This window comes from Eschrichtius robustus, chromosome 3 (assembly GCF_028021215.1).
Source record: "Eschrichtius robustus isolate mEscRob2 chromosome 3, mEscRob2.pri, whole genome shotgun sequence".
NCBI lineage: Eukaryota > Metazoa > Chordata > Mammalia > Artiodactyla > Eschrichtiidae > Eschrichtius > Eschrichtius robustus.
The window spans coordinates 125,613,664-125,635,515 of record NC_090826.1 but is presented as its reverse complement, the minus strand read 5'-3'; the positions used below and the strand labels follow the sequence as shown (position 1 = coordinate 125,635,515).

Here is a 21,852-nt window from a genome sequence, read left to right as displayed (position 1 = left end):
ATGTTTTCCTCTAAGAGTTTGATAGTGTCTGGCTTAACATTTAGGTCTTTAATCCATTTTGAGTTTATTTTTGTGTATGGTGTCAGGGAGTGTTCTAGTTTCATACTTTTACATGTACCTGTCCAATTTTCCCAGCACCACTTATTGAAGAGACTGTCTTTCCTCCACTGTATATGCTTGCCTCCTTTATCAAAGATAACGTGACCATATGTGCGTGGGTTTATCTCTGGGCTTTCTATCCTGTTCCATTGATCTATATTTCTGTTTTTGTGCCAGTACCAAACTGTCTTGATTACTGTAGCTTTGTAATATAGTCTGAAGTCAGGGAGCCTGATTCCTCCAGCTCCATTTTTCGTTCTCAAGATTGCTTTGGCTATTCGGGGTCTTTTCTGTCTCCATACAAATTGTGAAATTTTTTGTTCTAGTTCTGTGAAAAATGCCTGTGGTAGTTTGATAGGGATTGCATTGAATCTGTAGATTGCTTTGGGTAGTAGAGTCATTTTCACAATGTTGATTCTTCCAATCCAAGAACGTGGTATATCTCTCCATCTCTTTGTATCATCTTTAATTTCTTTCATCAGTGTCTTATAGTTTTCTGCATACAGGTCTTTTGTCTCCTTAGGTAGGTTTATTCCTAGATATTTTATTCTTCTTGTTGCAATGGTAAACGGGAGTGTTTTCTTAATTTCACTTTCAGATTTTTCATCATTAGTATATAGGAATGCAAGAGATTTCTGTGCATTAATTTTGTATCCTGCTACTTTACCAAATTCATTGATTAGCTCTAGTAGTTTTCTAGTGGCAGTTTTAGGATTCTCTATGTATAGTATCATGTCATCTGCAAACAGTGACAGCTTTACTTCTTCTTTTCCGATTTGGATTCCTTTTATTTCTTTTTCTTCTCTGATTGCTGTAGCTAACCCTTCCAAAACTATGTTGAATAATAGTGGTGAGAGTGGGCAACCTTGTCTTGTTCCTGATCTTAGTGGAAATGGTTTCAGTTTTTCACCATTGAGGACAATGTTGGTTGTGGGTTTGTCATATATGGCCTTTATTATGTTGAGGAAAGTTCCCTCTATGCCTACTTTCTGGAGGGTTTTTATCATAAATGGGTGTTGAATTTTGTCGAAAGCTTTCTCTGCATCGATTGAGATGATCATATGGTTTTTCTCCTTCAGTTTGCTAATATGATGTATCACGTTGATTGATTTGCGTATATTGAAGAATCCTTGCATTCCTGGAATAAACCCCACTTGATCATGGTGTATGATCCTTTTAATGTGCTGTTGGATTCTGTTTGCTAGTATTTTGTTGAGGATTTTTGCATCTATGTTCATCAGTGATATTGGCCTGTAGTTTTCTTTCTTTGTGACATCTTTGTCTGGTTTTGGTATCAGGGTGATGGTGGCCTCGTAGAATGAGTTGGGGAGTGTTCCTGCCTCTGCAATATTTTGGAAGAGTTTGAGAAGGATAGGTGTTAGCTCTTCTCTAAATGTTTGATAGAATTCGCCAGTGAAGCCATCTGGTCCTGGGCTTTAGTTTGTTGGAAGATTTTTAATCACAGTTTCAATTTCAGTGCTTGTGATTGGTCTGTTCATATTTTCTATTTCTTCCTGGTTCAGTCTCGGTAGGTTGTGCATTTCTAAGAATCTGTCCATTTCTTCCAAGTTGTCCATTTTATTGGCATAGAGTTGCTTGTAGTAATCTCTCATGATTGTTTGTATTTCTGCAGTGTCAGTGGTTACTTCTCCTTTTTCATTTCTAATTCTATTGATTTGAGTCTTCTCCCTTTTTCTCTTGATGAGTCTGGCTAATGGTTTGTCAATTTTGTTTATCTTCTCGAAGAACCAGCTTTTAGTTTCATTGATCTTTGCTATTGTTTCCTTCATTTCTTTTTCATTTATTTCTGATCTGATCTTTATGATTTCTTTCCTTCTGCTAGCTTTGGGGTTTTTTTGCTCTTCTTTCTCTAATTGCTTTAGGTGCAAGGTTAGGTTGTTTATTCGAGATGTTTCCTGTTTCTTGATGTAGGCTTGTATTGCTATAAACTTCCCTCTTAGAACTGCTTTTGCTGCATCCCATAGGTTTCGGGTCGTCATGTCTCCATTGTCATTTGTTTCTAGGTATTTTTTGATTTCCCCTTTGATTTCTTCAATGATCACTTCGTTATTAAGTAGTGTATTGTGTAGCCTCCATGTGTTTGTATGTTTTACAGATCTTTTCCTGTAATTGATATCTAGTCTCATAGCGTTGTGGTCGGAAAAGATACTTGATACGATTTCAATTTTCTTAAATTTACCAAGGCTTGATTTGTGACCCAATATATGATCTATCCTGGAGGATGTTCCATGAGCACTTGAGAAAAATGTGTATTCTGTGTTTTTGGGTGGAATGTCCTATAAATATCAATTAAGTCCATCTTGTTTAATGTATCATTTAAAGCTTGTGTTTCCTTATTTATTTTCATTTTGGATGATCTGTCCATTGGTGAAAGTGGGGTGTTAAAGTCCCCTACTATGATTGTGTTACTGTCGATTTCCCCTTTTATGGCTGTTAGTATTTGCCTTATGTATTGAGGTGCTCTTATGTTGGGTGCATAAATATTTACAATTGTTATATCTTCCTCTTGGATCGATCCCTTGATCATTATATAGTGTCCTTCTTTGTCTCTTGTAATAGTCTTTATTTTAAAGTCTATTTTGTCTGATATGAGAATTGCTATGCAAGCTGTCTTTTGATTTCCATTTGCATGGAATATCTTTTTCCATCCCCTCACTTTCAGTCTGTATGTGTCCCTAGGTCTGAAGTGGGTCTCTTGTAGACAGCATATATATGGGTCTTGTTTTTGTATCCTTTCAGCCAGTCTGTGTCTTTTGGTGGGAGCATTTAATCCATTTACATTTAAGGTAATTATTGATATGTATGTTCCTATTCCCATTTTCTTAAATGTTTTGGGTTTGTTGTTGTATGTGTTTTCCTTCTCTTGTGTTTCCTGCCTAGAGAAGTTCCTTTAGCATTTGTTGTAAAGCTGGTTTGGTGGTGCTGAACTCTCTCAGCTTTTGCTTGTCTGTAAAGGTTTTAATTTCTCCATCAAATCTGAATGAGATCCTTGCTGGGTAGAGTAACCTTGGTTGTAGGTTTTTCTCCTTCATCACTTTAAGTATATCCTGCCACTCCCTTCTGGCTTGCAGAGTTTCTGCTGAAAGGTCAGCTGTTAACCTTATGGGGATTCCCTTGTGTGTTATTTGTTGTTTTTCCCTTGCTGCTTTTAATATGTTTTCTTTATATTTAATTTTGGATAGTTTGATTAATATGTGTCTTGGCGTGTTTCTCCTTGGATTTATCCTGTATGGGACTCTCTGTGCTTCCAGGACTTGATTAACTATTTCCTTTCCCATATTAGGGAAGTTTACAACTATAATCTCTTCAAATATTTTCTCAGTCCCTTTCTTTTTCTCTTCTTCTTCTGGGACCCCTATAATTCGAATGTTGGTGCGTTTAATGTTGTCCCAGAGGTCTCTGAGACTGTCCTCAGTTCTTTTCATTCTTTTTTCTTTATTCTGCTCTGCAGTAGTTATTTCCACTATTTTATCTTCCAGGTCACTTATCCGTTCTTCTGCCTCAGTTATTCTGCTATTGATCCCGTCTAGAGTATTTTTAATTTCATTTATTGTGTTTTTCATCGTTGCTTGGTTCCTCTTTAGTTCTTCTACATCCTTGTTAAATGTTTCTTGCATTTTGTCTATTCTATTTCCAAGATTTTGGATCATCTTTACTATCATTATTCTGAATTCTTTTTCAGGTAGACTGCCTATTTCCTCTTCATTTGTTAGGTCTGGTGTGTTTTGACCCTGCTCCTTCATCTGCTGTGTGTTTTTTTGTCTTCTCATTTTGCTTATCTTACTGTGTTTGGGGTCTCCTTTTCACAGGCTGCAGGTTCGTAGTTCCCGTTGTTTTTGGTATCTGTCCCCAGTGGCTAAGGTTGGTTCAGTGGGTTGTGTAGGCTTCCTGGTGGAGGGGACTAGTGCCTGTGTTCTGTTGGATGAGGTTGGATCTTGTCTTTCTGGTGGGCACATCCACATCTGGTGGTGTGTTTTGGGGTGTCTGTGGCCTTATTATGATTTTAGGCAGCCTCTCTGCTAATGGGTGGGGCTATGTTCCTGTTTTGCTAGATGTTTGACATGGGGTGTCCAGCACTGTAACTTGCTGGTCGTTGAGTGAAGCTGGGTCTTGATGTTGAGATGGAGATCTCTGAGAGATTTTCACCGTTTGGTATTACGTGGAGCTGGGAGGTCTCTTGTGGACCAGTGTCCTGAAGTTGGCTCTCCCACCTCAGAGGCACAGTCCTGATGCCTGGCTGGAGCACCAAGAGCCTTTCATCCACACAGCTCAGAGTATAAGGGAGAAAAAAATAGAAAGAAAGAAAGAAAGAGGATAAAATAAAATAAAATAAAGCTATTATAATAAAAAATAAGAAAAAAATTATTAAGAGTAAATGTATTCAGATAAAATTTTTTTTAATTTTTAAATATAGATTTATTAATTTTTTATAATAAAAAATAAGAAAAAAATTGTTAAGAAAAAAATTTTTTAATTTTTTTTAAAATAAAAAATATGAAAAAACTTATTAAAAATTTTTTTTAATTTCTAAAAATAGAAAATAAGGTAAAAATTATTAAGAAAACATTTATTAGGAAAAAAAAATTTTTTTTAAGTTAAAAAAAAAAAAAAACGGACGTACCTAACCCTAGAATTAATGGTGAAAGCAAAGCTATACAGACAAAATCTCACCGAGAAGCATACACATATCCACTCACAAAAAAAGGAAAAGGGGAAAAATTAATATATCCTGCTCCCAAAGTCCACCTCTTGAATTTGGGATGATTCGTTGTCTATTCAGGTATTCAACAGATGCAGGCACATCAAGTTGTTTGTGGAGCTTTAATCCGCTGCTTCTGAGGCTGCTGGGAGAGATTTCCCTTTCTCTTCTTTGTTCGTACAGCTCCCGGGGTTCAGCGTTGGATTTGGACCCGCCTCTGCATGTAGGTCGCCTGAGGGCGTCCGTTCCCCGCCCAGACAGAACGGGGTTAAAGGAGCAGCTGCTTCGGGGGCTCTGGCTCACTCAGGCCGGGGGGGGTGGGCGGAAGGAAGGGTACGGAGGAGGCGGGGCGAGCCTGTGGCGGCAGAGGCCGGCGTGACGTTGCAGCAGCCTGAGGCGCGCCGTGCGTTCTCCCGGGGAAGTTGTCCCCGGACCACGGGAGCCCGGCAGCGGCGAGCTGCACCGGCTCCCGGGAGGGGCGGTGTGGAGAGTGACCTGTGCTCGCACACAGGCTTCTTGGTGGCGGCAGCAGCAGCAGCCCTAGCATCTCCTGCCCGTCTCTGGGGTCCGCGCTGATAACCGCGGCTCGCGCCCGTCTCTGGGTTCCGCCCTGTTAGCTGCGGCTCGCGCCCGCCTCTGGGGTCTGCGCTGATAGCCACGGCTCGCGCCAGTCTCTGGAGTTCGTTTAGGCGGCACTCTGAATCCCCTCTCCTTGCGCGCCGCGAAACAAAGAGGCAAGAAACAGTCTCTTGCCTCTTCGGCGGCTGCAGACTTTTTCTCGGGCTCCCTCCCGGCTAGCTGTGGCGCACTAGCCCCCCTCAGGCTGTGTCACGCCGCCAGCCCCAGTCCTCTCCCTGCGATCCGACCGAAGCCCGAGCCTCGGCTCCCAGCCCCCGCCCGCCCTGGCGGGTGAGCAGACAAGCCTCTCGGGCTGGTGAGTGCTGGTCGGCACCAATCCTCTGTGCGGGAATCTCTCCGCTTTGCCCTCCGCACCCCCGTGGCTGCGCTCTCCTCCGTGGCTCCGAAGCTTCCCCCCTCCGCCACCTGCAGTCTCTGCCCGCGAAGGGGCTTCCTAGTGTGTGGAAACCTTTCCTCCTTCACGGCTTCCTCTCACTGGCGCAGGTCCTGTCCCTATTCTTTTGTCTCTTGTTATTTCTTTTTTCTTTTGCCCTACCCTAGTACGTGGGGATTTTCTTGCCTTTTGGGAGGTCCGACGTCTTCTGCCAGCGTTCAGTAGGTGTTCTGTAGGAGTAGTTCCACGTGTAGATGTGTTTCTACTGTATCTGTGGGAAGGAAGGTGATCTCCGCGTCTTACTCTTCCGCCATCTTGCCCCTCCTCTACACCATTTTATATAAGGGACTTGAGCATCCGCAGATTTTGATATCCCCGGGGGTCCTGGAAGCAATCTCCTGTGGATACAGAGGGATGACTATATTCCTTTTTATAAATATATAACAATGTATTCATTCTGCTTTTGTACAACATTTGAGTTGTTTCCAGTTTGGGTTCTTATGAATAATACTGCCATAAAGCTTTTTGTACAAGTCTTACGGTGAACATATGTATGCATTTCTGCTGTTGAGTATATATATATAGAAGTGATACTGTTGGGGCAAAGGGTACAATTTTGGTAGATAGTTTTCTCAGTCTTTATAATTTTAATAATTCTGTTGGGTTTATAGTGGTATCTCACCATGGTTTCCATCTGTATTTCCCTGATGTGGTTGAGCGCCTTTTCCAAATATTTATTGGCCATTTGGAAATCATCTTTTATAAAGTGTCTGTGCAAATCTTTTGTCTATTTTTCAATTGGATTGTATTTTTTTATAGATCTGTTGGAATTATTTATATATTCTGAAAATGGGTCTATTTGTTTTTACTGTATGTAACTTTTCCCATTCTGTGCTTGCCTTTTTACTCTATTATGTATTTACTCTATTTATATGTATTTACTCTATTTACTCTATTTATATGTATTTATTATGTATTTAATGAACACAATTTTTGATTTTAATGAAATCCAATTTATCAATCTTTTTCTTTATAATTAGTGCTTTTGTATACTGTTTGAGAAATCTTTCCTCACCCAAAAGTCATGAAGATATTTTTCTAGATTCTCTTCCAGAAATGTTGTTTTACCTTTTACATTTAGAGCTATGATCCCTCTGGCAGTGATGTCTTTGTGATTCTTGGTGAGAGGGACCCTATCATAAGAAAGCTAACTCAAGACAATACAGGGAAGTAGACATAAAATGAGGTAGAGAAGAGACCCACATGAAGATTGGCCTGTGGATTCTGAAGGCAGCCATTTCAAGTAACACTTGTAATTTCCATCTGTTAGACGTGAACATCCCTAAAAGTATCATTATAAATTAAATCTCGGTCATAATTGTGTTAGGGCAATTGAGAAGAGTCTCTGTCCCACACCTTGGGGGAATATTAGGACAGAATCTTGATGTCAGCAGAGCATAAAAGAAGGCAACAGTTCCAGAACTTCAAAGAGCACTTGAGCCAGCAGCAATGCCTAACTTTCAGTGCATTCAGGTAGTTTTCAGAGTCTGCAAGCACATCACTTCTTATAAGTCCAGATCCCCAAACTCTTGAAGGCTAGAAAGGAGAAGGAATGCCCACTCTCACCCTCCTCCGAGGCCTAACTTTTCATCCTAGGATATGCTTGTTGTGATAGTGACTGACAGTAAATGGAAGTCCTAACACCCTTTCTACAAAACTGAGGACTCAGTATGACAGACATATTAGAATACATTGCTGCAATATGCATATATTTCTCAGTCTGGTCTAGTTGCCTTTGTTTGTTTGTTTTCTGTGTGTGTGGTTTTTTTTTTTTAATTTTTTAAAAAATTAATTAATTAATTTATTTATGGCTGTGTTGGGTCTTCGTTTCTGTGCGAGGGCTTTCTCCAGTTGCGGCAAGCGGGGGCCACTCTTCATCGCGGTGCGCGGGCCTCTCACTATCGCGGCCTCTCTTGTTGCGGAGCACAGGCTCCAGACGCGCAGGCTCAGTAATTGTGGCTCACAGGCCTAGTTGCTCCGCGGCATGTGGGATCTTCCCAGACCAGGGCTCGAACCCGTGTTCCCTGCATTGGCAGGCAGATTCTCAACCACTGCGCCACCAGGGAAGCCCTGTGTGTGTGTTTTGTTTTCTTTTCTTTTTCGGCTGCTGCTGAGCAGCTTGTGAGACCTTAGTTCCCTGAACAGGGATCAAACCCAGGCCCTCAGCATTGAAAGCGCAGAGTCCTAACCACTGGACTGCCAGGGAATTCTCTCTATTTGCCTTTTTACCCTGATTTCACCAGTATAAGGTAAAGATCAGGCCCACATATCTTTCCTTAAAGCTATAACCAAAAACAGACTGTCAGAGGTTAGGAGTACGGGAAATACCCTTCTTTTACAAGAGCGCCTGTAAATGAAATTGTATATGCTAAATGATAACAAAACTAAGATGAACAAAAAGTGTTCTTTTAGGGTCAAAAATGCATACAACAGTCTCAGATATTAGGGCCTTGTTCAAATAGAAACAAGGTATGCATACTTCAAGGCAAGTTGAGTTAACCTCATTTTAGAATCCAACTAAAAAGACAATCAGTAAGTTCTTACCTGTATGTGTTCTATACAAATAGAACATAAAACAGCTAGAATATTCTGCTCTGCAGACTTCTGGGCCTTATCTTCTAAGTTCCTGTGTAAGCTTTAGGCCAAAGAACAATACTACACATCTCACAAAATTGAAATTCAAATGCGTTTTCAGAAAGGAAATGTTTCACTTAAAAGAAGCAATATGGTCTGCAGAGTAATTCTCACTAAATCTTACCCAGAAATTTACATTACCAAATAAACACTTAGCTTCTTTGTATAAAACATCTAAACTTAGAGTAGTGGTCTTGGTTTTCAATAGACTTTAGCTAACACCTAGGTATGTATTTACTCTATCAATGGAAAACAGAATGGGCCCTCCACAGTGATCTGTCCAGCAAAGAAGGAAGAGTCAACCCTGATTTGGTCTCCAGCTCTTTTGACAGAAATTACCGTTCTGCCAACTCCTTCCTATCCACCCAGGTTTCAAAGACTGTAGGCTGAGTTTCAGATTTCAGTCAGGGCATCCTGTTACACATATTTAAAAACACATAAGAAAAATAAGAGTGATAGTGTTGTAACCCAAGAGGACTTTTTTATCTTCTTCTTTTCATTTTTTAAGTTTTCTATATTTTCTACAGTGAGCATGCATTAGTTTTATAATAAGGAAAAAAAACTATAATTTATTTTTACTAAGAATTTAGGTTGTTCTTATGATAGAATTAATCTACATATGAGTTTTTTAAAGCAAATTGAATTTTTTTTATCACTGTTAATACTTTTAGTAGCCCTGAGATAAGTATAATTTCTCATTTACAAAGAGCAAGTTTCCTTCACAGAATCAGAAATAAAAAAATTTTATCCATATTTTTCAACATGGGAACCTTAACTTTAATAAGTTGATTTCCTAATGTAATAATCTATAGTTACTTCTCGTGTGTTACAGAAAAAGGAAAAGAAAACAAGCATTAGGGTCAGATAGCCCTGGTTTAATTCCTGGTTGTATAATTTAAGCAAATCTCAGTTTTCTACACTAAAATTAAATGGACATCATAATGAGCATTATAAGAATCCTTTCCCTCACAGCTTGTGGGAATCAAAAAAAACCAAACCAAACCAAAACAAACCAAAACTGTAAAACCACACTGTTAACTGGAAAGTTCTAGAGAAAGATTTTTAAAAATTTTAAAGTGCACAGGACCTCAAGAAACTCCATGAACAATGCCATGGAAATTCCAAGGGTATTCTTAGAAGCTGTATCACTATGTGCTTTTTTATGTTTCTAGACTATTTTATGTTGATTGGGTTTGCTCCCTTTTTAAAAAATGAAAATAACAGGACGCGATAAGGAGATCAAATACTTCATGTGTACTATGAAGGAATTTTTGATATCTAACTGCAGCCGGGTCCTGATGTACGAGGGATTATCGGGATATGGAAAAAGCCAGATACTAGTAGAAATTGAGTACCTGGCCCAAGGTGAGAACCACAGGTGAGTGTCTTGCAATGACCATTTTTTTGTGAATCCAGAGGATCCTGACATCCTCAAGAGTTTCATTTGTTTCAATGTTCCTCTCCTTTATATAAGTTGCCTTATGTATACTATCCACAATCTATCAGTTATTATTGGGTGTCATGCCCCTTGTGCTAGATAAATAATTAATGATAAACATATCGAACTGAGAAAATGGAAGATGGGCTGACCCCTGGAGATCCTGATTTAATGCCAAGATGGGCTTGGACATTGATCTTTTTAAGTTTCCTAATGCACAGTTTGAGAACAACTGGTATAAATGTTGAGGATAGATTGGGTTTGCAGAACAAATACGTAAGTTTATCCATGTGGCTGACAGGGAATCACTAGTTCAAACCACTGAGCCCTGAGAGTATGGTTAGAGAATGAAAGGCCTCTGGATTTTCCTTCGGAAGGCAGAGCTGATGTACTTACCTCATGCTGTTTGTCTCTTCTCATATAAGGAGTGTCATGAGGGCTCTCTTTGGGACAGCCCATCTCATGGAGGTGGACGGTATGGTATTCAGTAACAGTGATGATGACCAAGACAATGGTAATGGTGTCTCACATCCTTTCACCATCTAACCTAAAGGCTTTAAGGGGAACATTCTTATTAATCTTATTTTTAACTGTGTTTCTACTCTTTTTTAATGTCAGGCCTGAGAAAGACTAGTTTTAAAATACCTTTAACATTGCTGAGGGGATAATTCAAAATAACCAGAAGACACTCATTTATTCCATCACTTACTGAGTACCTACTATGTTCCAGGAACTAAGTGCTGTGTTAGTTTGCTAGAGCTACCATGACAAAGCACCACAAGCTAGGTGGCTTAAGCAACAAAAGTATATTGTCTCAGTGTACAAGAGGGTAGAAGTCCAAGATCCAGGTGTCGTAAAGTTGGTTCCTTCCATCAGCTGTGAGGGACAATCTGTTCTGTGCCTCTTTCCTAGCTTCTGGTGGCTTGCTGGCAGTCATTGGTGTTCATTGGCTTGTATAAGCATCACCCCAGTCTCTGCCTCCATCTTCACATGATGTTCTCCATGTGTACTGTCCGTGTCCAAAAATTTCCCTCTTCTTTTTTTTTCCCACTGTGTGGCTTGCAGGATCTTAGTTCCCCAACCAGGGATTGAACCTGGGCCACACCAGTGAAAGCACCGAGTCCTAACCACTGGACCGCCAGGGAGTCCCCCAAATTTCCCCTTCCTATAAAGAGACAGTCATATTGGATTAGGGGCCCACCCTATTCCAGTATGGCCTCATCTTAACTTACCTAGTTACATCTGCAATGACCCTATTCCCAAATAAGGTTGCATTCTGAGGGCTAAGACTTCAGCATATGAATTGGTGGGGGGGATGCATAAATCAATCCATAACAAGTTGCAAAGCCTTGGAGACGAATAATATCTGATCCCTACCCTCAAGGAGTTCTCACAAAAGAAAAGGAAAGAGAGATGACAGTAAAAATAGAATGTGGTGAGGACACTGATAGAAGCACGCAATAGAGTACTGTAAAAGCTACAAGAAAGAGGGGTATGTCATCCAACCTGAGGGCATCAGGGAAGATTTCCAGGAGGTTACTCCTGAGCTGAGATTTATAAATGAACAGGAAACGAGGGATTAGGAGGGACTGTGAGAAGTGATAACACTCCAGGCCGAGGAAAGCAAAGGCATAAAGAGAAGAAACAGTTGGATGTGCAGGGAAACCTCACCGGTTTGTTGTTGGTGGAGGGTAGACTGCTGGGCAGAGAGTGGCAAGAAATGACAATGAGGCCTTGGAAAGGCTTATATGTCACATGAAGGAGTCTAGGCTTAGCCTAGACTTGCATCTATCTAGGTGCTTCAAGCTTCTATAAAGGTGATGCATTCAGAGAGTCTTGGCGCTAGACAGGGGTAGTAGTATGCTGTTAGGGAGTATAGGTGAGAGTATGAGAGCCTGAACCCAGGCAGTGGTGGTAGGGCTAGAGAAGAGGGGATAGCTAGGATACATTTACAGAGCTTAGAAACATAGTGGAATAAGGGAGGGTATCTGAAGCACAAATAAAGAACAGCTTCCAGATAGCTTGGGAAATCTGTCGTTACAACTGAATATGAAGAGTCAGGGCTTTCCTTCAACCTTTATTGTTTTCAAAAAATATTATTTTAAAACTCTGATTCCTGACTTTCTTATAAACAGGACTATTGCTATTGCGTTGACTAAGATCAGCTTCCATCAAAATTTTTATACCATCCAGATACTCATGGCCAATGTACTAGGTCTGGATACTTGCAAACATTATAAAGAACGACAGACCAACCTTCAAAATAAAGTCAAGTCACTGCTGGATGAAAAGTTCCATTGTCTTCTTAATGACATTTTCCATGTGCAGGTAACTAGCTAGTGTTAGACTCCTGTGAGAAATAGTGAAGGGGCAGATGTGGCCACTCTTCCCTGATGCTTTATGACTTTGCATCTCTTTGGCCTTTATTATCCTCTTCTTTTCTCATCTGGAGCATCCAGGTGGTAAGGAAATGGCTCCCAGTCCTTGAATGAGCCACCTTCCTGCGATATATTGGTACCAGACTCAAGAAAACCCAAATAGCCACCTGCAGATTCATTTCTTTTCTCACCTTCCCATCATAGCTATACTATACTAGCTAGTCCAGGGCACGAAATCACTCTGCTCCCACAGGTGACCGCCAATGCAAAGACAAGAATGTGCCCTGTTGTTTCCTGTATCTATTAGATTCAATGGCATAGAGTATTAGAGCTGGAAGGGATGTTACGGATTATCTAACACATGAGGATTTTAAGGCACAGAACAGTAAAGTGAATTGCCAGAGTCATACAACTAGTGGTTCCCTCTGCTATTTGCCCACACTCAGTATTCTCATAATTCTTTATACAGTTCCCTATTTCACGAGAGGTTTCCAGGATGAGCACCATGAGAAAGCAGAAGCAGTTGGAAGCGTTGTTTATGAAGATCTTGGAGCAAGTAAGAGCATCTATGGGTCAAATAATGGGGAGGGGGAAACTGGGCATCTCACCGCAAAGCCAGGTGGCCTCAAGGGTTTAGACTCCAATGGCAAGAAGCTTTGAAGTATGTGAAAGCTTTAACCCAAAGTGTTTCATTTTCCTCCATCCTTCCAAACCTCAAGCTAAGAGTCTGTTCAGAATTTAGCTGTGCTTGAAAGGAGTCCTTTAACATTACTCCTGGGAGTTTGGCCTCGCCTTAAAACCAGTCCTCTTTTTCTCTCCCTCTGTATGAGATGCAGTCTATCAAACTGGTTATGTATATAGGCTCTGTAATCAGTCTACCAAGGTTTGAGCCCTTAGGCCTATCACTTGCTACCTGGGTAACCTTGATCAAGTGACTCAACCTGTCCATGCTTTTACTTTATCTTCTATAAAATGAGGAAATAATAGTACCTAGCTCACAGGGTTGTAAGGTTTAAATGACTAGATTATGTGTAAAACTTAGAATAGTGCCTCTTTCATTGGAAGCACTCAACCAATGTTAACTTTTTCTCTCTGAGTAATATCATGACTGTCCATTATATGTTGATGATCACCAACTTTATATCCCATTCCTCAGCTCTCGTATAAGCACCAAAACCATATTTCCAAGAACTGTATATTCCACTTGGATATGGGGACTCACACTCAGTTCAGTGTCTAATACTAAATTCATTTTTTTCCCTACTTTAGTGCCCTACCTTCCTCATCCTGATCCTGACCCTTGATTTAGTTAATAGCAAATTCATTCACACATCATTTAAAGTTATCTTTGCTCCCTTCCTCACAAGTTGCCACATCTTCTACATTTACTCAGTTGACAAGTCCTACCATGTCTACCTCAGACTGACTCTGGAATCTCCCTGTCCTCTGTTCCCTACTGTAGTTCAGCCTCTTTCTCTTCCTGGACTATTTCCATAGCTTTCCAACTAATCTCTGTGCCTCATACCTCTCCACTCCAATTCATCCTCCATACAACTGCTAAAGTGTGTGCAAATCGCTCCAACCAGTGCTTTATACTATCCAATTAGTTCTCAATACTAATAAGATAAAAGACTTTTTTTTTTTTTAACCTGGAGAAATGCTACTCATCATTCAATGTCACCTCTTCAGTGAGAACTCCCCCAAATCACGAGGCATGACTAATTCCTCTTCTGCTGTGTTTCTGTAGCACTTTGAACATATTTCTTATTGTATTTTCCATACTGTATTGCAATTTGCTACTTATATATGTGTCTCTCCCCCTCAGGAGGTCGTGAGCTTCTTAAGGAAAGGGAGCCTCTTTCTCATTCTTGTATCACTATTGACCAGCAGAGTGTCTGGCACAACATAAATAAACAATTCAAGTTTGTGGCATTGTGTAAGTTTATAACACAACTTCCTTCTTCTCCACTGCAGGCAAATAAGGCTATATCAGTAGTTTCTAAATGTCAGGCTTTGGACTGTTTGCACCACAAGTATCCAGGAAGCTTCATAGAATATATGGATTTGTGAATTCTACCCCAAATTGAAAAGGGCTTGGTTTGGGCCTAGGAATCTGTTTAGTTGTTTGTTTTTGTTTTGAAACTTCTCAGTTGGTTCCGATCCACAACCTAGTTGGAAACCATGAGTAAAGCTGTGCTTTGACTCTGTGCTATGACAACAATCTTTGGATCATTTACTATGGGTATGACCTCGGGCAAGTGGCTTAACTTCTCTTTGCCTAAATTTTCTCAGTAAATAGATTCAACAGTGCCACCTCCTATGAATGTTACGAAGATTTTTTTAATTAAAAAAAAATTTTTTTTTGGCTGCATTGGGTCTTTGTTGCTGCACACAGGCTTTCTCTAGTTGTGGTGAGCGGGGGCTACTCTTCGTTGCAGTGCACGGGCTTCTCATTGCGGTGGCTTTTCTTGTTGCGGAACACAGGCTCTAGGTGCACGGGCTTCAGTAGTTGCCTCATGTGGGCTCAGTAGTTGCGGCACTCAGGCTCAGTAGTTGTGGCTTGTTGGCTCTAGAGCGCAGGCTCAGTAGTTGTGGCGCACGGGCTTAGTTGCTCTGTGGCATGTGGGATCTCCCTGGACCAGGGTTCTAACCTGTGTCCCCTGCCTTGGCAGACAGACTCTCAACCACTGCGCCACCAGGGAACTCCCTGCCCTGTAGTTTTAAAGATATTAGTCAAATACAAAACAATGGGATACTAACCCCTATTCATTAAAATGTTCTCAGGGTCAATGAAGAACTAACGATCTGGTGACAGAATGGGGGTGTAAGAGGGGACTTAACATATATGTGATAAGGCAGGCTATACTACTTTATAATGATCATCTTCTGAAATTTGACATTTGAATGTAGCCTTTGCTGCTCTAGTTTATAAAAACATGCAGAGGGAAAGAATGGCTTAACCCAATCTCTTCCCAGAGGGAAAAAAAAGAAGCCAAGAGCAGTCTGGAGCAGTAAGATTGGGGAAGGTTTTCTCCATTTAGACATGTTACACTATGGAAATGCAGGGCCCGCTATGCAGGGGCTCACACTAAATGTAAGCTCTATATTTTGTCTAATACTCTATCCCCAGTGCTTAAAACAGTACCTGACCCTAACAGATGCACAATAAATGCTTAATGAGTAAATAAATAATTCAGACTAGTTAGGGAAAGGTAGTCTACACAAGAAAAGAGACACACGATCTGTTTTTAAGTGTAACATGTGCCATAGCTCAAGCTAGAACAGCATAAACTGCCAGCAGGGCAAGGACCAGGTGAGTTTCTCTCAGCACTCTGCCTCCAGCACCCAGCCCAGTGGGTGCTTGGTAAGTATGTGTTGAATTGATGTTGGTTGAATAAATGTCAATGTATTTCCAGGAGACCTTCATTTTTCAATAGATTAGAATGACTTGAAGTAAACCTCAGTAATTTTTATGTAATGGCTGTTTAACTTGACTACAACCCCATCTATCCTATATATTTACATTACCTTTACACAAAGATTTGACCAAGTAACAGTCTATTCCAGCCAGTTCTGTCCCCATTGCCACAGATTCCAATTAGCGGAATCTAAATTAACGCAAAGTTATTGGAAAGAACAGATTCAACTTAGCTTCACAAAACTCGGTGGATACACATGCATACCCATACATGTGTATAAAAAACTGAAGTCACGGGAGTTCCCTGGTGGTCTAGTTAGGATTTGGCGCTTTCACTGCCATGGCCTGGGTTCAATCCCTGGTCGGGGAACTGAGATCCCGCAAGCTGCTCGGTGCGGCCAAAAAAACAAACAAAAACAGAAAAACCCCCTGAAGTCCTACAGCATTTTTCTTTCTGTTTCTCCACCTTGTCCAGACGGTGAAAGAGGAAAGGATTATTTTCATCATCGATGAAGGCCAGTTTATCGATTCAGCCTCCTGGACCTTTATGGAGAAGCTTATCCGGTCTGTTCCCATCTTCATCATCATGTCCCTGTCTCCCTTCATCGACATACCCTGTGCAGCTGCCAGTGCCATAATGAAGAACAGGAACACCACCTATGTCACCCTTGGAGCCGTGCAGCCTAAGGACATCCTCAACAAGGTCTGCCTGGACCTCAACGTCAGGGGTATCCCCAAAGAACTAGACACGTGAGTAACCTATGTCTGTCCTGAGGCCTTGACATCTGCACTCATTCTCCAGGTCCAGACTTCATCAGATTCCTTAAGATGTGTCTGAAAGCGGCCATTTCAGGATTCTTGTTGGTCCCGCCTCTCAAAGGGGCCACTGAACATGCTTGACAGGACGGGTGCTGCTCACTTTTCCTTGTTATGGTCCCTGTTACACCGTCTCAAACGTTGCTTAGGACCTCAGTTTTGTCTCCCTTTCATCACGCTGGCTATGGGTACACTCACTCTAACCCACAGTGACTAAGGGCACTGTCATGGGCAAGTAACACGAAAGGCAAACTGGTAAGCCTTAAGAACCACAGCCCACAGCTGAGCAAGGTCTTAGCCGCTGGCAATAACGTGGTCTGGTGCTGGTGTTCCCTGTCATGGTAGATGGTGACGTCAGTGCTCTCTGAGCTTCTCAGTGACTCCTCTCCTGGGGTCTTGACAGCAGTCCCCTTAACAACATGGACAACGCCTCTTCCTTAGCTGGCTGTTCACAAGCCACCTTGCTATCTGCATCTGTTCTTTCTAATGAGGTTGCTTTGCTTCTGGAAGAGAAACGTCTTGGACAAAGTCTCATTTAAAATAACTCCAGGCATGAATTTTGTGTGTTCTTTCCCTTTGTCTCTCTGTCTCTCCCTCTTTCTCTCTGTATGTATGTATGTATTTATTTATTATGTATGTATTTATTATATATGTATACATTTATTATATATGCATTTACTTTTTGATCTAGCCTTCCCAATTCTAGGAACCTATCTCAAAGATACACTGACAGGGAACTATGCTCAATATTTTATAATAACCTATAAGGGAAAAGAATCTGAAAAAGAATATGTATGTGTATATATATATATATATATATATATATATATATCTGAACCACTTTGCTGTACACCTGAAACTAACACAACATTGTAAATCAACTATACTTCAATAAAAAATTTAAAAATATATATATTGACAAAAATATGAAGTGACATATGGGCACAGTTTTTATTGAGGCATTATTTGTACTAGTAAAAGACTGAAAGCAATCCAAATGTCCATCTCTAAGAGGATAGTTAGAATAAACTAGGATTCATCCACACGATTGAGCCCTACGTAGCTATAAAGAGAAATAAGGAAGATCTACTGATATGGAGGGATGACCAGGATACATTGTTGAGCGAAAAAACAAGGGGTTGCCTAGTGTGCAGTATGTATAACTTGCTGTCTTTTATCTAAGGAAGAGAGTGAAATACGTGTGTGCATTTTCTATAGTTTTACAAAGAAACGTTGAAAAGATAAACCAGAAACTAATTTAAATGGTTACTTATAAGGTGAGGAAGGGAATCAAGACTGAGGATGTACCTTATTACATAGTTTTGACTTTGGAAAGATTTAAATGGTTTATTATGTAATTTTAAAAATGAGAGAAAAAAGAAAAAGCAATCCCTAAAAATGAAAAACAAACCAAAGCAAATGGAGAAAGAGAAGTGATTATTTTCAGGTGATTGAGAAAACTCAAATATTTTTACTTCCCTAAAGATGGTTCTTTGATATAAATAGATTGCGTTGTTTTCACTACAGGTACATGGCAGAGGGAAGCTGTGGGATTCCATTTTACTGTGAAGAATTGCTTAAAAACCTGGACCATCACAGGGTACTCATTTTCCAAACAATAGAGTCTGAGGAAAAGACAAATGTGACCTGGAATAACCTGTTCAGTAAGTCCCATAATGATGGTTCTTTCTCCCTGTCTCCTTCTGCAGAGAGGGTGGCAAGGGTGGGCTTTTCCATAGGCCGCTTCCTATACGGGTCAGAGGCTTTGGGGAGGCAAAGAATGTTGGACTTGATATCCCAGACTGTGAGAGAACTTAACATTGCCAGGGACTCACTGAGCTGGGAGAAAGAATGTAGACCTGTAATAGAAATGAAAGAACACTGGAGAATCTTAAAGCCCAGAATCAGAACTGACGGGGGATGTAGATGTTATCTGGGAAAAAGGATAACTTGTTTTCCAGAGGTAAAATTATTAGCTCAAAGTGAATTGTCAACAAGGTTCTCATGCTACAGAGACATACAGAAGGATGAACTTTGAGATGATGTCACAAAGAGGGCAGTTGGAATTTTTAAGAAAATAGTTTTAGTGAAGGGAGAAGGGTAGAGGTTGGGGAATGGGGTAAGGATGCAAGCTGGGATGTAGAGGATTAAGGTTAACGTGAATGATAAGAAAATGTCTGTGGTGGATATACTAGTTGTTTAGGGAGACGGCAGTGATGAGAAGGAAAAAACCATATTCTAGCAAAAATAAAAAGAAAGAAAGAAAGAAACTATGTTTTGACACAAAGGAGACCATGAAGGTTTAAGAGATAGCATCTCTTCCATGAGAAGAGAGAGTATAAAGATATAATCATCTCTGGGCTTTCTATCATCTCACACCGGTCAGAATGGCCATCATCAAAAAATCCACAAACAATAAATGCTGGAGAGGGTGTGGAGAAAAGGGAACCCTCTTGCACTGTTGGTGGGAATGTAAATTGATACAGCCACTATGGAGAACAGTATGGAGGTTCCTTAAAAAACTAAAAATAGAACTACCATATGACCCAGCAATCCCACTCCTGGGCATATACCCTGAGAAAATCATAATTCAAAAAGTGTCATGTACTAAAATGTTCATTGCAGCTCTATTTACAATAGCCAGGACATGGAAGCAACCTAAGTGTCCATCAACAGATGAATGGATAAAGAAGATGTGATACATATATACAATGTAATATTACTCAGCCATAAAAAGAAACGAAATTGAGTTATTTGTAGTGAGGTGAATGGACCTAGAGACTGTCATACAGAGTGAAGTAAGTCAGAAAGAGAAAAATAAATACCGTATGCTAACACATATATATGGAATCTAAAAAAAATGGTCATGAAGAACCTAGGGGCAAGATGGGAATAAAGACACAGACCTACTAGAGAATGGACTTGAGGATACAGGGAGGGGGAAGGGTAAGCTGGGACAAAGTGAGAGAGTGGCATGGACATATATACACTACCAAACGTAAAATAGGTAGCTAGTGGGAAGCAGCTGCATAGCACAGGGAGATCAGCTCGGTGCTTTATGACCACCTAGAGGGGTGGGATAGGGAGGGTGGGAGGGAGGGAGATGCAAGAGGGAAGAGATATGGGGACATATGTATATGTATAACGGATTCACTTTGTTATAAAGCAGAAACTAATACACCACTGTAAAGCAATTATACTCCAATAAAGATGTTAAAAAAAAAGATGTGATCAAAAGAAAATTTTGCCCTTGAAGTTAGGAGTCCAGAGTTCCAGTTCCACATATGCCATTTAATAGCTAGTATTTTGGGATTAGTCACAATCTTTATGGCCAGGTACCTGCTATAAAATGGGGGGTCGGGTAAAGGAAACTCAAATCCTTTCTTATTTATTCATTCAACAAACCTCTACTGAGCACCTTCTCTCTGTCTGACACCACAGGAAGCATTCTGGGGACCTCTTGGAGTATAAATGAAGTGACTGAGTACAATAATACTTTGCTGTCTCATTGATTTTTTTTTTAATTAAATTTTTTGAGGTGATTATATATTTACAGGCCATTGTAAAAAATAATATAGAGAGATTCTGTATACTCTTTACCTAGTTTTCCCCAGTAGTAACATCAGCAAAACTACAGTATAATATCACAACCAGGTCCAGTAAAGATGTTAAAAAAAATATATCACAACCAGGATATTAATATTGATACAGTCAAGATACAGAACATTCCCATCACCATGAGGATCCCTTATGTTGACCTATGATAGCCACCCCCCACTTCTCTCCTACCCCTACTTCCTTCTTAACCCCTGGTAATCGCTCATCAGTTCTCCATTTCTATAATTTTGTCATTTTAAGAATTTTTATAAGTGGAATAATATTGTATATGTAATCTTTTGAGATTATTTTTTTTCACTCAGTGTAACTCTCTGGAGGTTATCTAGGTTGTTGTGTGTATCAATAGTTTGGTCTTTTTAGTTGCTGAGTAGTGTTCCATGGTATGGACATACCTCCATTCACCTGTTGGAGGACATCTGGGCTGTTTGCAAAAAACAAGAAAAAGAATGTTAAAGAACATTACTGAGGCAGTTGACAAAACTGGATTATGAACAGTAAATTATTGTATCGATGTTAAATTTTCTGAAGATGATAAGTATATTCTACTTATGTAAGAGAATGTTGTTATTCTTGGGGAATTCAGAGTAAAGTATTTGGGGGTTAAAGGGCATGAATTATGCAACTTAACGCTCAAATGAAATGCTTCAGAAAAAATAAGTACATACAGAGAGAACAAAGGCTATAAAAAATGGAGCAAAATGTTAACAGTAGATGAATTGGAATAAAGACTGTATAGTGTTATTCTTACAACTTTTCATAAAATTTGAAACTTACCAAATAAAAGAATTTTTTAAAAACCAAACAACTTTTAGTGGTTTCCCATTGAGCTTACAATGAAATCCAAACTCCTTACCTTGGTCTGGAGATCCCTGAGGGAGCTTCCTTCCACCCCCTCTGTGGCCTCACCAATACTCTGAAATGTACTCCAGCCACATTTCTGCTCCTCCAACACCCGAGCTCCTTTCTGCTCCCTCTCCGCTGGCATTTCACGTACCTGCTCCCTCTCTCCCTCAGCTCAAGTGTTACCTCCTCACAGCCACTTTCTCTGACCATGCCCTGGTTAAGGAAGGCCTTCCTCTCTCTGCACTTTCCTGTTAGTCTCTATCACCAGGTTTATTTCTTTCACAAAACTGACTCACATTAGGAGATTATCTTATTAAGTCACTTTTCCTGTATTATGATTAGTTGCCTAAATATCTGTGTCCATAAATGTTAAGATCCTTGAGGGCTGGAATTATGCATTAGCCACATTTATAGCCTTCCCAGGTTATGGTGCATAAAAAGTCTGTACTGTGTTGATATGAACTCTCCAGCCTTTACTGTCTGTGCCTACTCACGTGGCACTTGTTTACTGCCTGGTCGTCTGGGTCTCTGTGTATATACCTTATCTTTCCAGGAGGTCGGGAACTTAGTATGTTCACCCTCATATTTCCACATCACCTATTTCAGTGTCTTGCAACTCAAATGTTAATGAATGACTGGAGGGACAAATAAGTAATGCATTTTGGAGTACCAGGAGAAAAATGACTAGGCAAGCTCACTATTCAAACTTCACCTTTTCTTTTTTATTTTTTTTTTGGTACCATATGGTATATTTACTATCCTATTTCACTCAGCTGAAGATTTTCCAAACTCAATATTCCTCAACAATTGTATCCT

The 21,852-nt window shown here is 40.3% G+C and overlaps 1 protein-coding gene across 1 annotated transcript in view; it reads left to right on the top strand.

Moving 5' to 3' along the window:
• ADCY10 (adenylate cyclase 10) overlaps positions 1–21,852 on the top strand; it is a 96,048-nt gene that overhangs the window by 26,389 nt on the left and 47,807 nt on the right. Inside the window, exons 13-17 of the mRNA XM_068538359.1 lie at positions 9,750–9,903; positions 12,099–12,291; positions 12,811–12,897; positions 16,235–16,509; positions 18,103–18,239. Coding sequence (XP_068394460.1) covers positions 9,750–9,903; positions 12,099–12,291; positions 12,811–12,897; positions 16,235–16,509; positions 18,103–18,239 — 846 coding nt within the window. The remainder of the gene's footprint in view (positions 1–9,749; positions 9,904–12,098; positions 12,292–12,810; positions 12,898–16,234; positions 16,510–18,102; positions 18,240–21,852) is intronic.